Source organism: Phascolarctos cinereus, unplaced genomic scaffold (genome assembly GCF_003287225.1).
Source record: "Phascolarctos cinereus isolate Bilbo 61053 unplaced genomic scaffold, phaCin_HiC Scaffold_4;HRSCAF=312, whole genome shotgun sequence".
NCBI lineage: Eukaryota > Metazoa > Chordata > Mammalia > Diprotodontia > Phascolarctidae > Phascolarctos > Phascolarctos cinereus.
Genome location: NW_027555847.1, coordinates 140,030,181 through 140,055,061, shown reverse-complemented (window position 1 = coordinate 140,055,061; position 24,881 = coordinate 140,030,181). Strand labels below are relative to the sequence as shown.

At 40.0% G+C, this 24,881-nt stretch overlaps 1 protein-coding gene across 4 annotated transcripts in view; it reads left to right on the top strand.

Annotated features, from left to right (window-relative positions):
* PRKCB (protein kinase C beta) overlaps positions 1 to 24,881 on the top strand; it is a 641,836-nt gene that overhangs the window by 464,550 nt on the left and 152,405 nt on the right. For all 4 annotated transcript variants that reach the window (XM_078152651.1, XM_020995626.2, XM_020995625.2 and 1 more), the window contains one exon: positions 23,703 to 23,794. In XM_078152651.1, the coding sequence (XP_078008777.1) occupies positions 23,703 to 23,794 (92 nt within the window). The remainder of the gene's footprint in view (positions 1 to 23,702; positions 23,795 to 24,881) is intronic.

The window sequence follows — 24,881 nt, the reverse complement described above, 5'->3', positions numbered from 1 at the left end:
CATTGATGTAGTGCTCTAAGTTTTGCAAAGCGTCAATATTGTCTCATTTTATCTTTACAGCAACCCTGGTAAGTAGGCGCTATTATTACTTCCTCCAATGTAATAGTGAGGAAGTGAGGCAGAGGTTAAATGACTTGTTTAGGGTCAAATGGCTAATTTGTGTCTGAGGTCTGATTTGTACTCAGGTCTTCCTGACTCCAAGTCCAGTGCTCTAGAGGAGTGCATTAGAATGCTTGACAGCATGTATAGGGTAAGTTTTAGAGGAGGGTCTAGAGACTAAAGTGCAGACAGCAGAAAGTGATAATTAAGGTGAGAGTAATGAATATTTGAGGGGCAGCTAGGTGGTGTAGTGGATAGACCACCATGCCTGGGCTTAGAAAGATCTGAGTTCAAATCCAGCCTCAGACACTTAGTAGCTATGTGACCCTAACCAAATCATTTAGCCCTGTTTACCTTAGTTTTCTCATCTGTAAAATGAGCTGGACAAGGAAATGGCAAACCACTCCAGTATCTTTTTCAAGAAACCCCTGATGGGGTCACACAGAGTCAGACATCACTGAAATGACAACAACAGTGAATATTATTTGATCAAGGGCGGGAGTGGACAGGAAGGATCATATATGACAGACATAAAAATGAAAGAATGATTGGGATTTAGCAAACAATTGGATGGAAGTAAGGGGCAAGAGATTTGGGGAATATGAAAAAGAAGTGCACCAATAGATAGAGCACTCCCTACTTTTGAAAGGGACTAGGCCTGGCTTGCTTTATTTTCTGGCTCTGAATTGCACGCATATCTCTTGCCTTTTCAAACACATTGGCACAAAGAATTCTAGTCTTTGGGAAGATTACAGCTAGGTATTTTAAGAGTATTTTGCCTTCATTCATGAATTCAGTTCACATCCAAGACACACCCATCCTTTTACAAAAGGGGACTTGAGACAGAAGCTGCGTGGCTGATGCCTTCCAACCAGACTCCTGTCCTGTACCCTGACCTTAGAGTGGCCTGCCACCAACCCCAACTCTGCCACACCAGAATCTGACTCAGTGTGGGACTTGGGGCTACACCCAGGGTTTGTGATGTCTCCAGGCTTGCAAACTGTCAGCTGAGCAGGGGCTCCAGAGAGCCAAGCAGCTTGGGATACAAATGGCTTTTGGCTCTAAGTAAGCATCATCATCAATTTCTTCAGATCAGAAAGGAAAAAAAAACCTTTGGGAGAACAGGATCCAGCTGAACAGGATTTTACATGCAAACTTCAGAATTGCCTAGTATTCTGCTGGCACGTGCACAGGGGAGAATGGCTTTCCTGAAGGTGACACTGTCCATATTCCAGCAGCTTGATTCTTAGTCGCAGTGAGTGAATTTAAGTGTCTGGAGGAGAATGTGATCAGATTATAGCACAGTAATCAAACTGTGGCATGGGAAATAATTTTTCAAGCCATTTTTTCCTGCCATCTGAAGGGAGGCTGAACAGAATTATTCCTTAGAGACCTACAGTAGCTTCTCTGTAATCAGGCTTGTAATGTAATCAAAATGTTTAGTAAGGCAGAGAGTATCCTCCCGTGCAAGTCCAAAAGATAGTGATTTATGTAGCACAGTCCAAGCTTAAATTCCCATTAAAGACTTTAATTTACCAATAACAGACACGGGCTGAGCTTTCTCTTCATAAAATTATACAATGGAAACAGTTCTTCTCCTCTCCTCTATCCTCCCCTCCCCCCTTTCTTTCCTTTCCTTTCCTCTCCAAACAAATGCAATAGAAACAGCTATTCTCTGTCACGTATGTGTATGCATACCATCTACATCTACAGAAACAGCTTTCCTCTCACTTTCTGATGGATGTAGTTAAACCATGTACCTCCAACAGAAACAGATTTTCTCATTTTTTACATATTCTTCACATGCAGCCATAAGAAACAGCTATTCTCTCTCTCTCTGACACACATAGCATGTACTTCAAAAAAAAAGTAGCTAATTCTCTCCCCCATGTTCACTTTAGTGTATGTGTACACCCTATTACTCATAGTATAATCCACAAGCATTTATTAAGTACCAACTATAGACAGGGTACTGTGCTAGACTCTAGGAATACAAAGAGAAAAAATGAAGTAGTACTTGCCTTCACAGAGCTGAACTTCTCTTAAAGGAATACAGTGGAGCAGTATAATGAACGCTGGTTCTGAAGTCAAGAGGACCTGAGTTCAATTCCTACCTCTGATAATTATTACCTGTGTGGCAATGGCCAAGTGACTAAACCTCTCTGTGCTCCAGTTTCTTTGTCTTTAAAATGAAATGGTCTAGATGGCCTCTGAGGTCCTTTTCAGCTCTAGACCTATGATTCTAGGATAGTAATTTTAGCAGGACTGGAATAGGAGGCACATTAACAGTTGGGGACATCAAGAGAGGATGTATACACAGACCAGAGTTTGACCTTTAAGAGGCAGAGGTAAGAAAGAAGAACATTCCAGATATGGGCAAGGGCACAAAGGTGGGACTTGGAATATCATGGACAGAAGATTATTGTATGGCGAAATAACATTGAGTGTAGAATCACAAGACTGGAGTTAGAATTCTCTCTGCACTTATTACCTGTGTGACCTTATACGAATCACTTAACTTTTCAGGGCCTCAGTTTTTCCATTTGTAAAATAAGAGGGTTGTGCTAACTTTCCTCTAAGATCCTAGCTCCATATGTCTTATCCTATGGTCCTATAAAATGGAGAATGCATGGAGACAAATAGTTTGAAATTTCTGGAAAGGTAGGTTGGAGCTGCATCGTAAAGGATTGTAAATGAAAAATGGAGAAGTTTGTATTTTTTTTGTCCTAGATCTTTCTTGAGCAGGGGAGTGATATGGTCAGGCCTGTGCTGGAGAATGAGTTAGAGAGGGGACGAAACTAAAAGAAGCCTGGAAACCAATTAAAATACTAGTATAATATTCCAGGTGAGAGGGGATGAAGGCATGACCTGCAGTGGTGTTATGAAGTTTCCAGTATGTCTGCATTTTTTGTGCACATGAAATATAGAATCCTAACTTTTTTTTAGCTGCCTCTACTTATTCCCAGTTAGAGGTGGTTTATGACTTTGGAGTCAGGGATAGGAGGGACCTTGATGTAATGGCTACAACGATAACACAGAGCCCAGGGTATGAAGGTTGGGGGAGGTAGGAGGAGGTCAGATACCCCTACAAGCAGATGAAACTGTCTGCCCTGCTTTTAAGCAACTGTCGGAAACATTTCAACTCGGAGATTCCATCTCATGTTTACAAAGCTGAACCAGATACGAACCCAATAAATAACCAATGAAAGAAGGGCTGGATCTGCATTGTGAAGGGATTTAGATACCAAAATAGAGGAGTTTGTGTTTGGCCTTGGAGGCAGTAGGGAGTTGCTGAAGCCTCCTAAGGAGAGGAGTGATGATTCCTACTTAATCCATGGCTACAGTTTGTCCTGGACCATAACAGAACCAGGTGATCCTGAGAAAAAGCAAATGCCAGTCAGCCTGCCTCCTCACATATACATACCTCTCCCTCACAAGCTGAGACCTTAGTTACTTAATTGCTCCCTTAGTTTCCTCATTAGTAAAGTGAAGAGAATAATAACAATTCTTACTCCACCACAGGGCTTAGATGTGAAGGAGCTTTGAAAGTCATAAAGTGCTAAATATAAAGAATTATTATTATTATTATTATTGCTATTTGTGGAAGCTGGTGAGAGGCAATGTCTTTTTGGACAAGGAACGAGAGTCTGCTTTTCCCCGTGTGGGCTGCTTACCTAATTCATCCCTGGGCTATTAATGTGGGAAATAAGATTCTAGAAATGATTACAGTGCTGTTGCCTCTGTGTCACATGCTTCCACCCTCCCACTAGGAGCCCTTCTAATCTACTCTCCAGAATCTGCTAGGAGCTTGAATGGACCTTAGAAACCATTGAATCTAAACCCCTTAATTTTTTTTTTTGCCAGTGAGAGAAAAAACCTCTAAAGAGTTGAAGTGACACATACAAGGTCACACAGCAAGTGGCAGAACCTGGACGTTTCCTGCTTAATGCACCTTTCTCTATACCTTATTGTATCTCTTAATGTAAGAAGATCATACCCTGTAGAACTAGTGACCTTGGGTACTAGGTCTCTGGTTAGCCTAGTCTTACTGCAAGGAAAACAGAATGGTTTGCCTGAACCCCACTGCTAAGGGATGAAGTTAAGAAGTGGGGCACAGAAAAACAACATAGCTTCTCTGTACAGGCAGAGACCCAGTTCACCAAGTAGACCAAGCATAAAGATACTTTCCATCTATGTGTCCTTTTTGTACAGTCTAATCCACATACTTTCCCTATGCTTTCCATTTCTTCCCCAAATAGCCTACCTCAGTATTCCCAGTGTAGCTTTTGTGTGAACTTTGTTCCAGTTGAATTATCATCCATTCTTCTCACTCTGGAGATTGAATTCTTAACACATGGAGTCAGTCAGCGCTCACTCTACCAGATCCTCCCTAGGGAGAGTAGGTCATGAGCAGCAGCATTACATGGCAGCCAAAGGAGAACATGCCGTTTTAGGTTGAGATGTAATGTATATTGACCCTTTAAGGCCCTTTGCCTATGCAGTTTAAATTGGGTATAATGGAAGCATTAGTGTCTTCGATGAAAGAGGTGGTCTTGTTGCTGTCCAGGGTGCTAGTCAGACCATGTCTGGGATAGTGCGACAAATTCTGAGTGCCACATTTTAGGAGGGACATCAACATGTTGAATAAACCCCCAGAGAAGGGCAACCAGAAAGGTGAGGAGACACCGAATTAAGTCAAGCAAGGATTGACTTATTCAGCAGAGACACTTAGACTGGAGGAGAGAAGACTTGGGAAGGGGGGGGGTCACGTAGAGACAATATATGGTAGTGATATCCAAACATTTTAAGAGCTGTAATATGGAAGAGGGAATAGACTTTTGCTCAGTTTCAGATGAAACCAATGAATGAAAACTATGAGGAAGCAGAATTCAGCTTGGCATATGGAAAAACTATCTAATTATTAGGAATATATTATAGTGGAATGGGCTGCCAAGGCAGGTAGTGAGCTCCTTGTAAACAGGAAAACTCAAGTGAAGCTGAATAATCAGTTATCAGGACTGATATAGCTGTGACAAGCATTTATTTAGCATCTGCTATGAGGCAACATTGTGCTAAGAGCTTTGTTACAATATTATCTTAGTTGATCTTCACAACAACCCTGTGAGATAGGTGCTATTAAAATCCCCATTTTACAGTTGAGGAAACTGAAGCAAAGAGAGGTGAAGTGACATGCCCAGTTTCATACAGCTAGTAAGTGCCTGAAGCCAGATTTGAACTCAGATCTCCCTAACTCCATACCCTTATTTCATACTCTGTCCAGTGGGCCGTCTAACTATACTGAGGCAGCTTGATTGAGGCTCAAATCCACCAGGAACAGTTTCATTTTATTTATCATGAATCTGAAAGCCAAGGCATTTCTACCTTGGAGAAAAAAAATTGTCTGAATAAGCATAATCGCATATGAGTCTCCACCAACAAGTTTTCAGGTAACCCTTTATAGGCATCTCAAACAGGGAAAAGATAAAGTCTTGGGTAACGTTCCATAATTGAGCACTTAAGTCACTATCTCCCTCCTCCTTGCCCAGAAGTTAAACAAAGTAATCTCCTCCCTATCCTATGATGTCTTAATCCTTTCTCAGTGGATAATGGTACCAATCACTTTAAGTGGAGGCATGGAGAACTATGATGTGACCTAGAGAAGAGATATTGTGTCTTAATATTCTACCTTTAATACAAGAGATATTCTACTTTTAATCCATTCATCCAGTGAAAGGGGATTTTTGCCTTTTGTCCTGACCTATCATCTACCTTTCTAAAGGAGTTTTCCTAAAAATCTGGAAAGGGCTTTAGGGGGAAAAATATGATTCCTTAATATTTTTGATTTAACTAAAAAGGAAGTTTTTAATATGCTTCTACACAGTATTGTACTGCAAATATTATTGTCCCAAGTTTACAGATTTGAGGCTCAGAGCAATAAAAGGATTTAAGCAGCTCAGTGGCTAAGTAGAGAGAATATTGGACCTGGGTTCCGGAAGACCTGGGTGACCCTGGACAAATAGCTTAATCTTTCCCTGCCTCTATCTATATCTATCTATAAAATGGGGTATTAATATTACCTACCTCCCAGGGTTGTTGTGAGGATAGTGAGTTAATGTCTGCAAAGTGCTTTGCAAACTTATATAGCTATATAAATGCTAGATTTTTATTATCGCTGTTATTATTATTATCCAAGGTCACATTGTGAGACAGAGCTAGCCCCCAAACATACGTAAGTCTTCTGTCTTCCAATCCTGCCCTCTTTTCATTAGAACATTCTGTTTCTCTCTGTATTTTAATGAACTTTTTAATCAAGCATAAGTGAACAGGGCTTTTTTCCTCCCTGAAATTAATTTTTTAAGTTATTTTGAATCACTGAGAGATATCACTTCCTTCCCTAAATTGTTCTGATCCACTCTTTTGGTAAGGGCCGCTTTCTCTCTCATTCCTGCCTGACTAAAAGAGACAACAGATTGTAGTGTGTGGACTCTGGATTTCAGATCAGGAAGCCTGGATTTTAGTTTATCTCTTTAATTATCTCATTGGATGACCTTTGGCAAATCAAAGATAATAATATATGAGAGTTTGGAGTGATCTTTCCAGCCTCAAATTTTCTTACAGTATTTTCTCCAGATCTCTGCTTTGACCTTACATATTCTACCTCATATCATACTGATTTGTTTTTGTCTGAATGTCCCCGTTAGAGTCTAAGTTTCTTGAGGATGATAATGCTAATCATAGCAGCTAGCATTTATGTGGTACCTTAAAGTTTGGAAAGCACATTACAAATATTTGATTTCATCCTCAAAACAACCCTGGGAGGTAGGTACTATTAGTAACCCCATTTTACAGATGAAGAAACTGAGACTGAGAGACTTAAAGTGAATTGCCCAGAGTCACAAATCTATTAATCGTCTGAATCTCTGAACTCAGATTTTTCTGGCTCCAAGTTAGCATTCATAACATTTTGCTACCTTCCACATTGTACTTTTTTTTTTATTTGTCATACCTTTCCTGTAGCACATTGCCTTACCCATATTTGATATTTTATAAATAATTGTTAGTTCGAATTGGAAAGAATTTTAAAACACAAAGTATAGAATGTCAGGAATTTTAAAGATTATGGAATCCAATAATCTTTGAGGTCCAGAGCAGTGACTTGGCTTGCCCACTATTACACAGCATATGATAGGCAGACCAAGACTTCTAACTAAATTTAATAACTTATATGGTATTGTAATGTTTTCAAGAAACTTTACACATTCTCTCTTGATCCTCACGGTAACCCTAAGAATAGAGAGACAGTGTGGTAGAATGGTTATGGCAGTGGTCTTGGAATCAGGAAGATTTGGGTTCACATCCTGTATAATGATACATATCTATATGACTTTGGGCAGGTCACCTAAATTCTCTTTGCCTCAATCTCCTCATATGTAAAATGAAGAGGTTGGACTTAGCTTCGAAGGTTTCTTCCAACTCTAAATCTATAATCTTATGATAAGTTGGCATGACAAGTATTTTCCTCTCCATTTTAATCATTAGAAAAATGGAGTTTGGAAAGATTAAGTGACTAGCCCAGGGTCACACAGCTATTAAGGTATTAGGCACTCAAACTCAGGTCCTTTAACTCCAAATCCAGTGTTCTTTCCATTCACATCATGCTGAGGACAAGATGCTGCAAGCGAATAGTCCATAACAGAACAGAAGTAAGAAGAAAAATGGAGATATAGGAGATGGAACAGGGGTTCTTATACCAGCAAAATATGCACTCTGTAACTGAACAAAAGCCTCTACCTTCTAGATCCTCAGAGTTGGAAGGTGACACAGCTATTGACCTTGGCTTGAATAGGAGCCATCTATACAATGATTCCAATAAATAACATCCAGCCTCCAATTAATGATCTAGACCTCTCTAATTGTAAGCCTTACAATCAAGCCAAATCAACCATTAAGAAACTTCTACTTACTGTTCCTGATTCCAATTTCTAGGACCCAGGAAAACACATCTTATCAGGCAGCGCTTCAAATACTTGAACACAATAGCCATGCTCCACCTAAGGGACCCGAGGTTGGGGGTGATTGTTTTCTTCAGGCTAAACATTCTTAGTTTCTTCAAATGATATGATCTTGGGTCTTCTAAACTTCAAGGCAACCCTTCTTTGTGTGCACTCCAGTTTGTCAATAACCTTGTGAAAACATGGCACTGAGAATAATAGGCAGCATTTATAGAGTGCTTCAATGTTTGCAAAAACACTTTACAAATAATTGTCTCTTTTTATCCTCCAAACTACCTTACAGAACTATATATGGTCTCCGTATTCCAGATGTGGTCTAAGTGGCATACTTTGCCATGGAAAACTAGTAAAGACTCTTTCCTACCTGGTTCTAGATATTGTACATTTATTAATGTATCTTTTACTTTCTTATTGGAATCATGTGTGTTTCTTTTGTTAGAATTTCATTCATAATAGCCTTATCCTTCTCCAACCTAATAATAACAGTCAGCATTCACATAGTATTTTAAGGTTTGCAAAGTGCTTTACAAATATTATTCCATTTTTATCCTCACAGCAACCCTGTGAGCAAGGTCATTTTAAAGTGGAAGAAATTGAGGCAAACCGAGGTTAAGTGACTTGCTTAGGGTTATGCAGCTAGTATGTCTGAGGCTCCATTTGAATTCAGGTCCTCCTTGACTCTGAGGCATATGCTCTATTTATTACAACACCTAGCTACTTAAGATTCTTCTGTAGACTCTTAGGTTATGGGGTCCTAAATATTCTACTTAAAAGAGCCTTTCTATGAACTCTTAGAAACCCAATTTCCCCCAGTGAAATGGCTACTTCTTCCCCAACTTTCCATCAATTCTACTTCTACAACCAGATTCCCCTTGTGGGTCAGAACCAGATCCAGAATAAAAATTCTAATGAAAGACCTCTTGAACTAGGCTATGCTGAATCTTATCTTAACCCTACTGTGACTAAGTTTCTTTACCTGTTAAACAGCTCATCAATAAACAACTTTATCTGTAAAACAGATAATAATACCTACCCTGTCTCACCTGGCTCACTGGCTTGTTGTGAGGAGCAGAAAGTGCATGTAATTATAGGGCATTATATAAATGTGATATAGAATTTTGAGTTATTTGACAGTATTTATAGAGCTTATAGCTTTGTTGAAAGGATATTATGTGATTCCTACTTTAATTGAGAAAGAGAAACTTAGGTCCAGGAATTTAAGGGCTAGAGATGAGACATTTAGGAGAGCCATATATAAAAGTCAAAATAAATTATAATGATGAATTTATGCTCAATTTTTATCTTTTGAAGAAAAGACAAAAATCCAAGTTAATTCTGGCCACTGAAGCTGATTGATTTAACTTAAAAGGTTACTAAACAAGTTTAAGTAGTTGTATTGATATTCACCATTAAATCTTCAATAGAACATTTGCTTTTAAAACTTCATAGAATGGTATTAACTGAAATGTTTAAACTGTAGCATAAAGCAGACATGGCATTTATTGCTTTGGAAATCAAAGACTGCATAGGGTGTTAGAACTGGAAATTACTTAAATTGCATTGGATTCAACTTCTTCTTTTTGCTGATAAGCAGAGGCCCAGAAAAGTTGAGACTTGCCTAGGGTTATATATCTGATGAAATCTAGAGGTTAGGGGTCCTGGAATCCCAAAATCATGACATGCAAGTCCTTCCCAAAAGAATTTGACCCAAGCCTTCTTTCAGCCAAAAAACAGGGTTTATTGAAGATTCACCATATTAGCTAGACTTTTAAGGAATCCAAGCATCTGTGGGCTATTGGCTAGATTGTGAAAATCTGCGTATCTTAACGTACACAAGATGGACTTTATATACAGAAAGACTATGGGAGGGATCTAGGAGTGTCTAAGTAGCCTGTGAGGTAATAGAATTCCAGGGAAATGGAGCCTAGATAGGGCCAAGAGTGGAAAGTGGCCTGGGGCCATAGGGATGCAAGACAATGGAGGGCCAAGCTAGGTCAAGGATAACAGAACTGGGGGATTGGGTAAGACAAAGGTCTCAGTTTGGGCCCATACCCCATCATATCTAGGTAGCAAAGCCAGGATTAAAACACAGATGATTCTATTAACAAGTTATGATTTTCCCCCTATATCGTACTACCTTTTGACCTCAGTGCTCAATGGAAACTACTTTCACCAGTTACCAGTGATCCCTTAATTGTCAGATCTAATGGTGTTGCCTCAATCCTCATCCTTATTTACCTCTGCAGCATTTGACACAGTTGACTAATCTCTCCTTCTGACATGACACTTTCATGGCACTTATCTCTCTTGGTTTTTCTCCTAAGGCCTTAACTTAAAAAGGCCACTTTTTAAATGTCTCCCACTGCATTTGGGGCCATCTTCAGTCATCCTGATCTGTATCTTGACATTGGAGCCAGATGGCTCAGAAGGAGAGAGCAAGGCTGGTGACTCTGCTCAGCTCAGCCTCACTTAAATCCAATTCACTTGCAAGACATGACATTACCTTCATGATTATGTCATGGTCCTCTTTGAGAATGAAGGACAAACAAGAAGAAGAACCACCACCACCACCACTACCACCACCACCATCACCACCATTCTTTCTCCGTCTTTGTCTGACCGTCATCCATGTCAAAACCACCTATGGGTGTTTCTGAAGGCTCTGTCCTGGGTCCCCTTCTCTTTTCTCTCTAAGCCCTTTCATTTGCTGACCTCATTAACTCCCATGAATTTAACCAGGGTGTTGCTGGAACTAGCTTGAACCAACTTGAGACAGCCAATTATCCAATTTTTTCTTTCGAGGCAACTGGGGTTAAGTGACTTGCCCAGAGTCACACAGCTAGTAAGTTTTATGTGTCTGAGGCCACATTTGAACTCAGGTCCTCCTAACTCCAAGGCCGGTGCTCTACCCACTTTGCCAGGTAACTGCCCCAAATTGTCCAGTTTTCAGTGTGAGCACTTACACCTCAGAAATCAACAAATGCAACTAATCATGTTTTCTTGACTGTTTAGGCTTCAGAAATTGGTGAAAAAATGAAGATTAAATTTAAAAGTGTGTCATCATTTCAGTTTTGGAGAACCAGTTGTTAAACATTTACCAGCACTTCCCTTGGTTTAACTATCATCTCTATACAGATACCTCTTGGATTTACACATCCAGCTCTAATCCCTTTCTCTACTTCCATTCCTATATCACCTACCTCATATTGGATGTTGGAACTTGATGTCTCACATGCATCTCAAATGCAACATAACTAAAACATTACTCATTATTTTTCTTTAAAATTTCTCCTGTCAGGGCAACTAGGTAGTGCAGTGGATAGAGCACCAATGCTGAAGTCAGGAGGACTTGAGTTCAAATCTGGTCTCAGACCAGACAACTGACATTTACTAGCTGTGTGACCCTGGGCAAGTCACTTAACCACATTGCCTAGCCAAAAAAGTATATATATAAAATTTCTCCTGTCTTTCAAATTTCCCTGTTTCTATTGAGAACACCCTCATCTTTCCTGGTCTTGTTCCCCTCCTCCAACCCATGCCCACCATTTCTAGAACCTCCCCTTTAAGATTTCCTCCAGTTTATACTATATGTATATGTATATGTATGTACATGCATGTGTGATATATGTACATAGTTGTTTCCATGTTGTTCTCTCCATAAGAGTGTGAGCTCCTTGAGAACAGGAACCATCTTTTTGCCCAGCATATAGTAAGCTCTTAATAAATGCTTATCGACTTGATGTGACTTCCAGTCTCACAGGTTCACAACTTTAGTGTTACTGTGACCCTTTAGTCTCATTCACCCCATCCCACCCCAAGTCCAGTTAGTTGCCAAATCTCATTGTGTCTACCCCAACAAACTCTCTGACTTCTATCCCTTCTCACTATTCACACAGCCACTATTCTTGTTCAGATCCTCATTCCTTCTTCCTTTTTTATTTTTTGATGAGGCAGAAGAGTTGCCCAGGGTCACACAGCTAGTGAGTGTAAAGCATCTGAGGTCAGATTTGAACTCAGATGCTCCTGACTCCAGGGCCACCGCTCTATCCAGTATGCCACCTAGCTGCCCCCAGATCCTCATTATTTCTTGCCTAGACTATTGAAATGGTCTTCTAATTGGTCTCCCTATTTCATATCTCTTTGTACTTTAATCTGTCCTCCAAAGAGCTGCCAGTGATTTTCCCAAAGCATTGATCTGACTATGTCACTTCTATCCCTCCCTTCCCAACACAGTATGCTCTGGTAGCTTCCTGTTACCTCTAAGGAGAAACTCCAATGTTTGGCATTCAAAGCTCGCCAAAACCCAAACTTTCCAGCCTTCTTGCACATTATCCAATTTCACCCACTCTGTGGTCCAGCCAAATTCTCCTTCCTGCTGTTTCTCATGACAGCCTGTCTCCTGTCTTTGTGCCTTTGTGCTGACTGTCCCCTCTACCTAGACTGCTCTCCTTCCTCATTTTCACCTCCTTGAAATTTCTAGTTTCCATCATGACTCAACTCAAACACTGCCTCCTGCTGGAGGACTTTCACCTCAGTGCTAATAATGTATCCCCTCCCTTTCTTCTTCTACCTTCCCTCAGACTATTTTGTATCTCTTCCCTGTGGGTTTTTTATGTACCTATGTACTTGCATGTTGATTCCTTCCTTAGAATATAAGTTCTTTGAAGGAAGTGACTTTTGTTTTTGTCTTTGTATCTTCGGGATCTAGGATGGTGCCTGGCACATAGTAGATGCTTAACTAATATTTGTTGATTAAATATAATGCATCAATATGTAAAAAAGCATAGAACTATATAGATACTATTGATTTCTGTATTTTCACACTCAAAGGCCAAGAATACATTTTTTTTTTGGTATCCCTAGCCCTTAGCTCTGACTGGCACAGAGTAGTAAATGCTTAATAAAGTTACTGAGTGCTTAATAAATGCTTGTTGATTGACCAGGCATGGAATATGAGCTTTGTTTGAATTCTTATTCAGAATTGGAAAATGCCCCTAGAACATCCTGAATCATGGGTATCTGCGTAATGGGTTGGGTTGAGGTTTTCAGAATACCCAAGTGAAATCTTTTCTTCTATCAACCGCACTCATTTACTTTCTTCTCTTCTTGTGGCAGGTGCCATCTGCTCATTTTAAAAATAATTTTTAAAAGCAAGTGTTTTAGTGTTTTGAAGTGAGGCGAAGACAAGTGGTATTTTTAGTCTTGTTTTCTACCAAATATCCAAAGAATTCTGGGCCAGGAGTCAGGAGACCAGGGTTGTAGTCTTCATTCTACCTGTAGCTTTGCTGTGTTGTGACCTTTTGACAAATCATTTATCCTTATGTGACCCACACTTTGAAAATAGGCAGTAAAGATTTAGCCTCCTTCACTGCCTCTTTGATATGTCAAGGGGACATATTAGATTTTGGAATGTTAGGGCTGCATGGTGCTTTATCTGATCCACTCATCTGTTTTTCCGCATGGGAAAATGAAGGCTTAGTAAGATGAAATGACTTACCCAAGGTTTATGGAACCAGTTAATGTCAGAGTAAGAACTCAACTCTCAATCCTGTATTCTTTTACCTCATGCTACCTATATCATGACTAGAAAGCTTCTCAATGCAAAGTGATAAAAAAAAAAACCACCACTGTTTACATGTCTTCTATGGTATTTATCAAACCTTATAGTTTTAGTTATTTTTGTATGCATTAATCTCCCTTACTAGAATGTAAGCTCCTTAAGAATAATGACTCTCTCTTAACTTATTTCTGTTATCTCTCACATCTGTGCCTAGTATGTTATGGGTGATCAGTACATATTTTTTGAATGAATCAATAGATGATGAATGAGCATGAGTATGTATGAAACATTGTCTTAATCATTTTAGGGAGATAAAAAAAGAAACAATATTTTGATTCCTACCCTTGGACTTACAATCAAATTGAGGAGACACTACAAATACAAGACATAAAAACCTACAATAAGTCCAATTTAATAAATGTAATATGTAAGCTCTAAAGGGCCAGAGTATTAGAGTGATTTGAATTGAGTGAAGTTTGGGGGAAAGAAGTAAATTCAGAACAAGATGTAGTTGGTAGAGAAGAGGTAGGGCAACATTCCAGACAAGGTGAGTGGCCTATCCAGAAATGCAAGCCAGGTAAGGAAGTCATCAAACAAGCTTTTTAGATCAAATTTAACAGTCCATGGGGAAAATTGAGAAGGAGATAGGGATGGATAGAGAAGACCTTGAAGACCATGATAACATATTAGTCATGATAGGAAGCCTCAGCAGATTTATGAGAGTAGAGCAACAAGAACAAAATAGTGTTCAAAGGTGATTCTGTTCTTTAGACTCTAGATTGGAATAGGGTGGGGGTATATTATTGGTGCATGGTGCAGCTAGGGGGCTATTTCTGTAGTGTTGGTTTTGAGTCGCTATGGAAGAAAAGGAACTAAAAGGATAAATTGAGAAATGAGGTAACCTCTGGATAGAATAATGAGTACCATTGATAGAAAAAGGATAGTGATCTCAGAATGATGATTCATTGGAATAGAATCAATAGATATTCAGCTTTTCCCAGTATGTTTCACCTGTAAGTGGAAATGTCCTGTTGAACAACTGAGGCATCAGGCTGGAGTGGCAATGAAAGGGTTAAACTACCACTTCAGTTTCAAAGTCTTCTACATACATCTAGTAGGCAAAACCATGAAACCTGTGATGTGTTCTTAGAAGTAGGAAGTAGGAAGTGGAAAAGTAGAGGGTCAGAGACTGAACTGTGGACACTGCTCATATTTAAGGGAAAGGACAGTGAAGAGGGACAAAAAGGAAATTGTGGGATGGAAACAGCAACAGAGACCAAGAAAGACTGGTAGGAGGCTCTGTTGTAGGAGTGAAGGGTGACAGGATCATAAAGTATCGAGAGTGAAGGGAGGAACTTATAACCATTTTGAAAAAACCAACAGGATGAAGATTGAGAAAAGAACTGAGGAAATGACTACTGGACAACTGGCAGAAGAGTAGGTAGGGGAAGATAGTACTATTTATTTATTTTTTTAAAAACTGAGTCAATTGTGCCTGGACTGGAAGTGCGGGGTCTATGCATAGATCTGATCCATCTACTGATTGGCATGGAAGTTTTACCCTGCTCTGTTTCTGTCCCAGGTGAGTTCACTTTCAGCAACCTGGAGGCACCCCTCCCCCACATTCCTGGACCTATCATGGTATTAATGCTGTACTTAGTGCAATACTCAATTGTCATAGCCCACTGTAACTCGGAACTCCTAAGCTCAAGATATCAACTAGCCCCAGCTTCTCTGGTAGCTGGGGCATGCATCACCATGTTCGATGAAGTGGTGTTATTGAGTGAAGGAATGAAAGAAAGAGTAAATGAATGAAAAAATGTTTACATGCAAAGTACTAGTGATACAAATAAATAAAAGCAAGGTGAGCACTGTTGTCTTGATGCACTCAAATAGCTCCATTCTAATTTGAGGAAGAAGCACATGTAAGAAAGCTGAGCTTCTGGATGGATGAATGGAAAGGTCCTTACATCCTAAGCATGCTTCAGTTGGGCAACTGGAAAATCCCAGAATCTTATGGGCATATCAGTGGGTTAATGGCAGTTACCAAGGGTATGGAGGACATAATGACAGGATAGGTGCTAAGGTTTGGATAACATTAGGATACAGTGACAGGGCAGATGGTGAAGCTTGGAGGTCCTCCATAACACTGAAAGGATTATACTTGGTGATTCCCAGGTCACCCAAATGGTGTGAGCAGCCATGTTGCTCTTCCTACCAGGCTGCCTATGGGGTCAGAGCTGCCCAGGGTTCAGTGCTGGCAGCTATTTCTACAGTTCCACATAAACCTAAAGTCAAAGGAGGTAGATGTCAGATTGCATTGGGGTTGGGAAAGATGAAATCATTAAGATAGAGAGTATAGTTGCAGAAATATCATAGTCAGCCAATCAGAATCTTAAAGTTGGGCAAGACTTCAGTGGTCATCTAGTCCAAATCATGAATCCTCTGTGTAAAACAGACCTATCAGTTTTCTTCCAGCTACTACATAAATATCTCCAATGATGGGGAACTCCCTTCCTACCAAAGCTGGCCATTCCATTGTTATAGCATGAACTGTTAGTTCTTCCTGTAACTTGCGCTACTTTGCTCCTAGTTCTCTTCTCTAGGGTTAGGCAGCACCGATTGAATCACCTTTCCACATAACAACCATTCAAATATTTTTAAATTGTCATCATGTTCCCTTAAAGTCTTGTTATTGAGTCATTTCAGTCATGCCCAACTCTTTACAACCCCATGTGGGGTTTTCTTGGCAAAGATGCTGGAGTGGTTTGCCATTTCCTTCTCCAGCTCATTTTACAAATGAGGAAACTGAGGCAAACAGGGTTAAGTGACTTGCCCAGGGTCATATAGCTAGTAAGTGTCTGAGGCTGGATTTGAACTCACAAAGATTAATCTTCCTCACTTTAGGCCCAGTACTTTATCTCCTACCTGTCCTACCAAAGTCTACTCTTCTCCAAGCCAAATGCTTTCGTACCTTCAAGTGATTTCTGTATATCAAGATTCTTATTCATCTTACCATCCTGGTCACTGTCTTCTGCATGCCTCACCAAAAGTAAATACCAAACTCCAAATGTGTCCTGATCAAGGCTGTTTATAATAGGATTATGACTTTCCTTATACAGAGTTTTATACTTTTGTTAATGCCATGTACAATTGCATTAGGCCTTTTAGCAGCTACATCATATTTGGGGCTTATGTTGAGCTTGAAACTCACTAAAACCCCTTGATCCTTTTCACAAAAACTATTTTCTAGCTATACTTTACACTGTACATGTGTAATTGATTTTTTTCCCCTTACGCTAATTTCAAGACCTACAATGTGGCAACGTGGTATAAGGTAGAGAGTGTCGGACCTAGCATCAGAGAAGACTTGGGTTCAAATCCTACCTCTAACCCTTACTAGCTGTGTGACAGTGGGCAAGTCACTCAATTTCTCTAGTCTCATTTTCTCCATTTGTAAAATGGGGATAATAATTGCCATGCTGCCTCTTTCACATAAGTATCAAATGAGATTATGTAAAAATCACTTTGTGAATATTAAAATATTGTAACAATGTCTATTATCATCATCATCATCATCATCATCATTATTATTATTATTCAGCTGATTAATTTCAAGCCATTGTTACAACATATTGAAATCTCTTTGGAACCCCAGTTCTATCATCTGGTGTATTAACTTCACTTTCCAACTTTAAGTAAAAATTTTACTGTCATTAAAAGAATAATGTGAGAGGTAACTCATAGTACAAAGAATTTTGGACTTAGAGTTTGGAGGAGCCAGAGTATCAAATCCCTTCTCTGATGCTTTAGGCCCTTGAGCAAGTCACTGAAGGAAAATGAAGCTTGGAAAAGTTACCTGCAAAACAGGCATAATTAATGTCTCTAGTACCTACTTTCACAAGGTCATCATTATTATCTCAAATGGAATAATATAGGTAACATGTTTTGTTATTATTAGTGTTCTCCCCCCCAGAGTCTTCGCTAGGATAAATATTCCTAGTTCCTTCAATTGGCTTATATCACATGATTTTGAGTTCGCTCATCATCCCAAATCCTTTTTGGTCCCATGCCAGTTTGATGCTCGTGTTCTCGGCCATTGATTTTGATGGTTTCTGTTAGATAATGGCAGGTGTTTCCACCCTTTTTCTGTTCTGATACCTCTTGGCTTTCAGTAAGCCTTCCTCTACTTCCTATTTAATATTAAAGGAAATAAATTCTACTATGCATATGCATGTAAGAAACAAAGATGAATTTTTCATAAAGAAAACTATTCAGTTCATAACGTTTTTGTCATGATAAATGTATTAAATGTCTATCAGAACATATTCAAATAAATATTATGCTCATACATTCTCCATTATTCTCAAATAAATAATATTCTCCATACCCCCTGGGGTTATGTGTGCCCCAAATTAAGAACCTTTGACTAATGCACATGTCTGCCACGTTGCTGGATTCACCTCAAAACTTTCTTAACTTTCCATTGCCTAATGAATAAAATATTCCCTCCTATTCCTGCCTGGCATTCAAGGCCTCCAAAATCGAACTCCAGCCCACCTTTCCTCCTTTATCTCATGTACTCCTCTTCACATATTCTATGTCCTAACCAAACAAGACTACTTTCTATCCCCCAGTTCTCATCCTACTCTTTTCTATCTTGATGCTTTTGTTTATGCTTGGAATAGAGTTCTTTCAGCCTCCACCTCCATCTGCTAAAGTCCCTCCCTTCCTTCAAGGCCTGACTTGAGTGTTACCTCTTCTAGAAAGGTTAATCTAATTCCAAGGCAGACCTCAAAGGTGAAAGTGATTTCTTTCTCTAAATTTTTCATGGCTCTTTGCCTGGGCTTCTACTTTGCCCTCATCTCACACTCTTGTCTTGGTTATTTGAGGAAATGTCATTCCTCTATTAGACTATAAGCTATTTGAGAGCTAGGTCTGTGATATATCTATTTTTGTATTCGTAACCCAAATCACACTACCCTTCCCATGATAAGCACTTAATAAATATCTGCTTTATTGAATAGAATGGACATTTGAATGAGTTAATATTCGAGAAACATTTATTAAGCAGCTATTGTGTGTAGAGCACTGTGATGGATGCTGGGAAATATGCAGATTTTGGGAAAAAACTGATTTACTTGCCCTCTTGTAGCTTACATTGAATAAAGGGATACCTCAGAGACAGGTAAAAATAATGAAAGATAATATATAAGTAGGTAAGAAGGTGCAAACAAAATGCTACCTGAGGTCTGGGCTATGATCTTATACCTTTACTGTCTTTTACTGCCAAACTCCCAGGGTGGGGGAAACATTAATACTCTGCCTCTATATCTTCACTGCCCACTCATTTCACCCACTCAATTTTCATCCCATTGCAATCTGGCTTCTCACTCTACCGTTCTACTAAAACTGCTTTCTTTGCAGTGATCTCTTAACAGCTAGATCCAATGATGCCCTCCTCTCCATTCCCATCCTCCTGGAACTCTTCAGCTTTTGAAATATACTCTCTTCTCAGATATTTTCTGCTCCCTGGACTCCTACTTCTACATTTTCTTTCCTACTTATCTTCTTTGCTGAGTCATTATCCATTAAACTAATTTCTGTGCCTCCAAGAAGCTATAGCAGGTGCAGTGGCCACACCCTAGTAAAACCATATCAGCTAAACCAGGTACACGGTGACTGAAGGGCCTCAAACCCATCAGAGAGTTAGGGGATGTCTACCCCAAGCATGTGAAGACATTCCCTCAGGGGAATAGGCAGATGAAAGCAGTTTGTTCCAAAGGCCATGGAGGTGGCTGAAGCAGATGCTGTGGAGTGCTTTGAGCTTGGTCAGATTTCAAGGATGCCAAGGTCATCCATTGTGTTCCAGACCATCACCAGTCATCTTGACTTTTGTCTTGCCACAGGACTATGGTGATTCTGGAAGAGAGAGTGAGGCTGATGACTTTGAGTGACTCTACCTCACTTAAATCCATTTCACACACAAGTCAAGCCATCACCCCATGATGTCATTGGTCCTTGTTGAAAATGAAGGATGAACAACAATGACAACAGTACATTGAACCCTTCATCACAGATGTCTCCTGAGGCTTCTTGCTGGGTCCAGCTCTCATTTTTCTCTACCCATTTTTCCCTTGGTAATATCATTACTACTTTGAGTTCAAATACCATCTTTGTACAGATGACAATAAGTTATATCTATTCAGCCCTACCTTTTTCCCCCTGAACCTCAGTCCCTTAGCTCTAACTTGTCTAGGTGCCCCATTGACATCTCAAACTCAAGATGCCCCAAAGCCTAACTTATTATCTCCACCCTGCCCACCAAGAAAAATAATCACTTCCTCCAAAATTTCCTATTTATATAGAGATACAGCATCATTCTTCCAGATGTGCAGGGTCTTATCTTCAGAGCCCTTCTTGACTCTTCCTTTATCCCCTGCCCCTATGTAATTAGTTGTCAGATCTTTTCAATTCTACTTACACAACATTTCTTCCATCTGCACTTTTCTCTCCACTCACATCACATGGCCATCACTCTAATTTAAGTTCACCTTTTTTTTTTGCCTGGACTATTATAATAACCTCCTAAATGGTCTCTTTGGCTCCAGTTCTTTCTACTCTCCAATTCATCCTCTACACAGTGGCCAAAATAATTTTGTTAAGGCATAGGTATGCCCTGCTCACTATTCTACTCAAAAGCTGTCAGTGGCTCCCTCCTGCCTCTAGGATTAGAGCCAACACCTTGCCTTTAAGTTGATCTACAATTTGGTTCCTACCCAACTGTCTTGACTTCTTTCCCATTATTCCCTTCCTGCACTCTTATGTTCCAAACAAACTCAAGTCCTAGTTCTTCCCCAGACTCAACATTTCATCTTCTACTTCTGGATTTGCCCAAGCCAGAGCGAGTAAAAATACAGCGTGGTAGAAAGAGCCTGAGCTCTGGAACCAGATGACCTGGGTTCAACCTGGTCTGTCATGCTTACTACCTATGTGATCTTGGGGAAGTCACTTACCTTTCCTCAGCCTTGGTTTCCTCATATGTAAAATGAAGTGATTGGAATAGATTTCCTCTAAGGGCCCTTCTAGCTACAGATCTATGTTCCTGTGATCCATCCCCATGATGTGTATTTGTCTTCATTTCTGCTTCCTTCAATGCTCAGCTCAGATTCCAAATACCCCATGAAGCTTTCCTTGAGTGCACTCTCTCCCTCTCCCTCTCCTTTCTCCTCTCTCTCTCTCTCTCTCTCTCTCTCTCTCTCTCTCTCTCTCTCTCTCTCTCTCTCTCTCTCTCTCTCTCTCTCTCTCTCTCTCTCTCTCTCTCTCTCTCTCTCTCTCTCTCTCTCTCTCTCTCTCTGTCTCTCTCTCTCCCCCCCCGCCTCTCTCCCTCTGCCTCTCCCTTTCCCTCTTCCCCCTCCCCTCTCTGTCCCTCTCCCCTCCCCCTCTCCCCTTTTTGTCCCTCTCCCCTCTCTTCTCTACTCCCCCTGTCCCTCTCTCCCCCTCCCCCACTTTTTCTCTCCCCTCTCTCTCCCTCCCTCTCTTCATCTCTAGGATTTCTCTATTAAAATCATAGACTGATATTGATTTATTACTTTGGTGGAAGGAAATCTACACCAGGAGCTCCCAAAAGCAATAGAATCATAGATTCTTTGTGTATGTGTATATTGTGTTGTTATTGTTTCCCCTATAGAATGTGAGCTCCTTGAGGGAAGGGAATTTTTAAAAAATTGTATCTCTTCCCCCTAGCAAAGCTGTTTGCATATTGTTGGTAACAAATATGAGTTGAATTTTATTGAAACATTATTTATTTTGAATGAGGGTAGAAATAAGGGAAAGATTCCTAGAGGAAGTGACATTTAAAATGAATGGGTGGATGGATGAATGAATAGAATGATGAAGCATTTACAATGTCCAAAGCACAGTATTTAGAGATAATGGATACTGTATCTATAGTCTGAGGACAAGCCTGTCCAAGTTTAAAGAGCTCCATAATCATGCTGACTGCAGAATTTGACTTTTTCAGTTATAGAAACTTTCAAGATTATATCCTAAACCATATAGAGGCTTGCTATCCATGTCATTAGCCAGACACAGCTGAAATCATGCATCACTGATGAAGAAAAGGGTGGATGGGGCTATAGGGAATCCAGAAGGAAATAACAGAAAGAGCATAAATGTGGGAAAGTATGAGGCTATGTTCAGAGAACAGTGTGGCAGTCTGTTTTCACTGGAATCTAGGGTAGAGGAGTAGTAAGAGGTAAGATCAGAAATAGAATTTGGGGAAAACTACGAAGAACTTGAATGCCAGACTGAGAAGGTGTAACTATGAACAGTAGACAATAGGAGTCTTTTAACAAGGGAATGGAATAACAAGAGTTATACTTTTGGAAAATTGATCTGTGTGCGGTGTGAACTGAAGAATGGAAATGAGGAGACTATTGAACCAGCCCAAGTATGATCTAATGAAGGTCTGAATAAAGGTGGTGATAGTGGAGTAGAAAGGAAGGGTCATTGTATGAGATACTGCATAGGTAAAATCAACAGTACTTGGTAACTTATAGCTGGGTGAGAGAGAGGGACCAGTTAAGGATGAGTCCAAGTTTCTGAGCCTAAGGGGCTGGTGGTGCTCTGAATAGTAATAGGGATGTGAACTGAATCTATTGGAGAATAGAACTCAAATTCACAAACCTCTGCAAATCTTCCCAACCCCCAGATAAATCTGAACATACATTCACATGGGACCTTCTACAGGTCCAGGATGGCCATGCATTAACTGACCCAGACAGCATGAGTCTTCCATTAAAGTAGGCACAAAGGAGTGGGTATGCATTAGTAAGAGCCTCTAATGAGTACTATATTATCATGGCTAATGACCTGAGAAAAATTCATTAAGGAAACCCAAGTTTTTGGAGTGGAAGACTTTGGACTTTATCCAAGGTTTTGAGGCTGGACAGATGCTAATTCCATTTAGGTGGTTTCAGTTCATTTTTCTTTAAATGTCCCTTCTTTGGAGCTGGAAAACCAGATTCTACTGCCCAAATCTAGCCTAGGGTCCCTAGTGACAAGATTTCCTTAAGCTCACCTTGGTTCATCAGGCCTGAGAGATAGCATAATATGGAAAGAATGTTCGATGGGGAATCAGGAGTCCTGGGTTCAAGTCTTGACTCCAAAAGTTAGTAGCCATGATACTGTACCATAGGCAAGTTGCTTCTCTTTTAAGCCTCCATTTTCTCATCTATAAAATGGTCATTGTTATACTTGCATTTATATTGACTGTGTGGAAAGCTCTCCAAGAATTCAAAACCCTTCCTGAACGTAAGTTGTTATTACCATTGGCCCTTTAGATTGGGCTCATTAGTTTCCTTAGTTATACTTTTTTCTAGTTTTAATCTTTAGCTATTTTATAGACTCATCCCACATTCTACCTTTGATAGGGCATCTTTTCTATCATTTTTATTTAATGTGCTAGGCCACAGAGACACACAATGTTATTGTAGTTGTTGAGTCATTTCAGTTGGGTCTGACTCTCCATGACTACATTTTGAAGTTTTCTTAGCAAAGATACTGGAATAGTTTCCCATTTCCTTCTCCAGCTCATTTTTACAGATGAGGAACTGAGGTTAAATGACATGCCCAAGGTTATGCAACTAGTAAGTGTCTGAGACTGGATTTGAAGTCAGGAAGATGGGTCTTCCTGATTCCAGGTGCAGTGTTCTATTCACTGCACCACCTAACTGCCCGGAACACAATATTTCTTGGCTACTATAAAACAGAGGTTTGGGGCAGCTGGGTGGCACAGTGGATAGAGCATCGCACCTGGAATTAGGAGGACTGAGTTAAAATCTGGACTTAGACACTTGACACTTACTATCTGTGTGACCCTGAGCAAGTCACTTAACCCCTATTGCCTTGCAAAACCAACAACAGTGAACAAAAAATAAAAACAAAGGTTTGAATGTTTCCCTCTTTCTCACTCGATGCTAAAGATCCCTAGAGCGCTAATTTTTCTGTTTCTCCCATTATTTTGCCAGGATCGCCTATATTTTGTGATGGAATATGTGAATGGTGGAGATCTCATGTACCAGATCCAGCAGGTTGGACGATTTAAGGAGCCCCATGCCGTGTAAGTTTCCACCATGATCAGTCTTCTCTCTTGGATGTAAGGCAGTAGGCAGTGGGCATAATGATGTGATGAAGCTGGTAAGATGAAATTTGTAAGGATAAATGTAAAATATTGCAATTGGGTTCAAGGAATGAGCTTCCTAAATATAGAATAGGGAAGGGGTTACAAAACAATAGCTTGTACGGGGAAAAAACCCAAGGGTGTTAGAGGATGCAGTCCACTAGTTAGCGGAATAAACAATGCCAACCAAAAATGATCGTTTGATCTTATGCTTCATTAAGAGAGGATTAGCATCCAGAATGATAGCCCCATTGGTTTCTGCCTTGATCATACCGCATTTAATTATGGGTGTCACATATTAAGAAATCAGGTGACAATTTGGCATTTCTCCAGGTGACCAGGATGGTGAAGGGGACCATAAGATATTCATTTGGAGGAACTAGGGATGTTTAGTCTGGAGAAGACATGACATGGGTGTGAGCATGGTAGCTAAGTATTTAAAAGGTTTGTCACATGGAGGAAGATTATACTAGTTCTACTCAGATGAGGACGGCAGAATTGGAGAGAAAAGTGGAAACCGCAGAAAGGAAGATTTGGTTTGATATAATAAGACCTTTGAAAAAATGGAGCTCATAGAATCATATGTTTAGAGCCACAAGGGGCCTTAGAGAACATTGAATCTAACCTCCTTATTGCCTTCCCTCTCTTTAATTATTTCCTACTTATCCTGCATATAGCTTGTTTTTTATATATTTGTTTGCATATTGTCTACCCCATTAGATTGTAATCCCCTTGAGGGCAGGGACTGTCTTTTGCCCCTTTCTTTGTATCCCTAGAACTTAGCACAGTGCCTGACATATAGTAGTTGTTGTTTTTGTTGTTATTCAAACATTTCAGTCATGTCCAACTTTTCATGAACCCATTTGGGTTTTTTTGGGTAGAGGTACTGGCTAAGTTTGCCATTTCCTTCTCCAGCTCATTTTACAGATGAGGAAACTGAGGGAAACAGAGTTAAGTAACTTGCCCAGGGTCACACAGCTAGTGTCTGAGGCTAGATTTGAACTCAGGAAGATGTCTTCCTGATCCC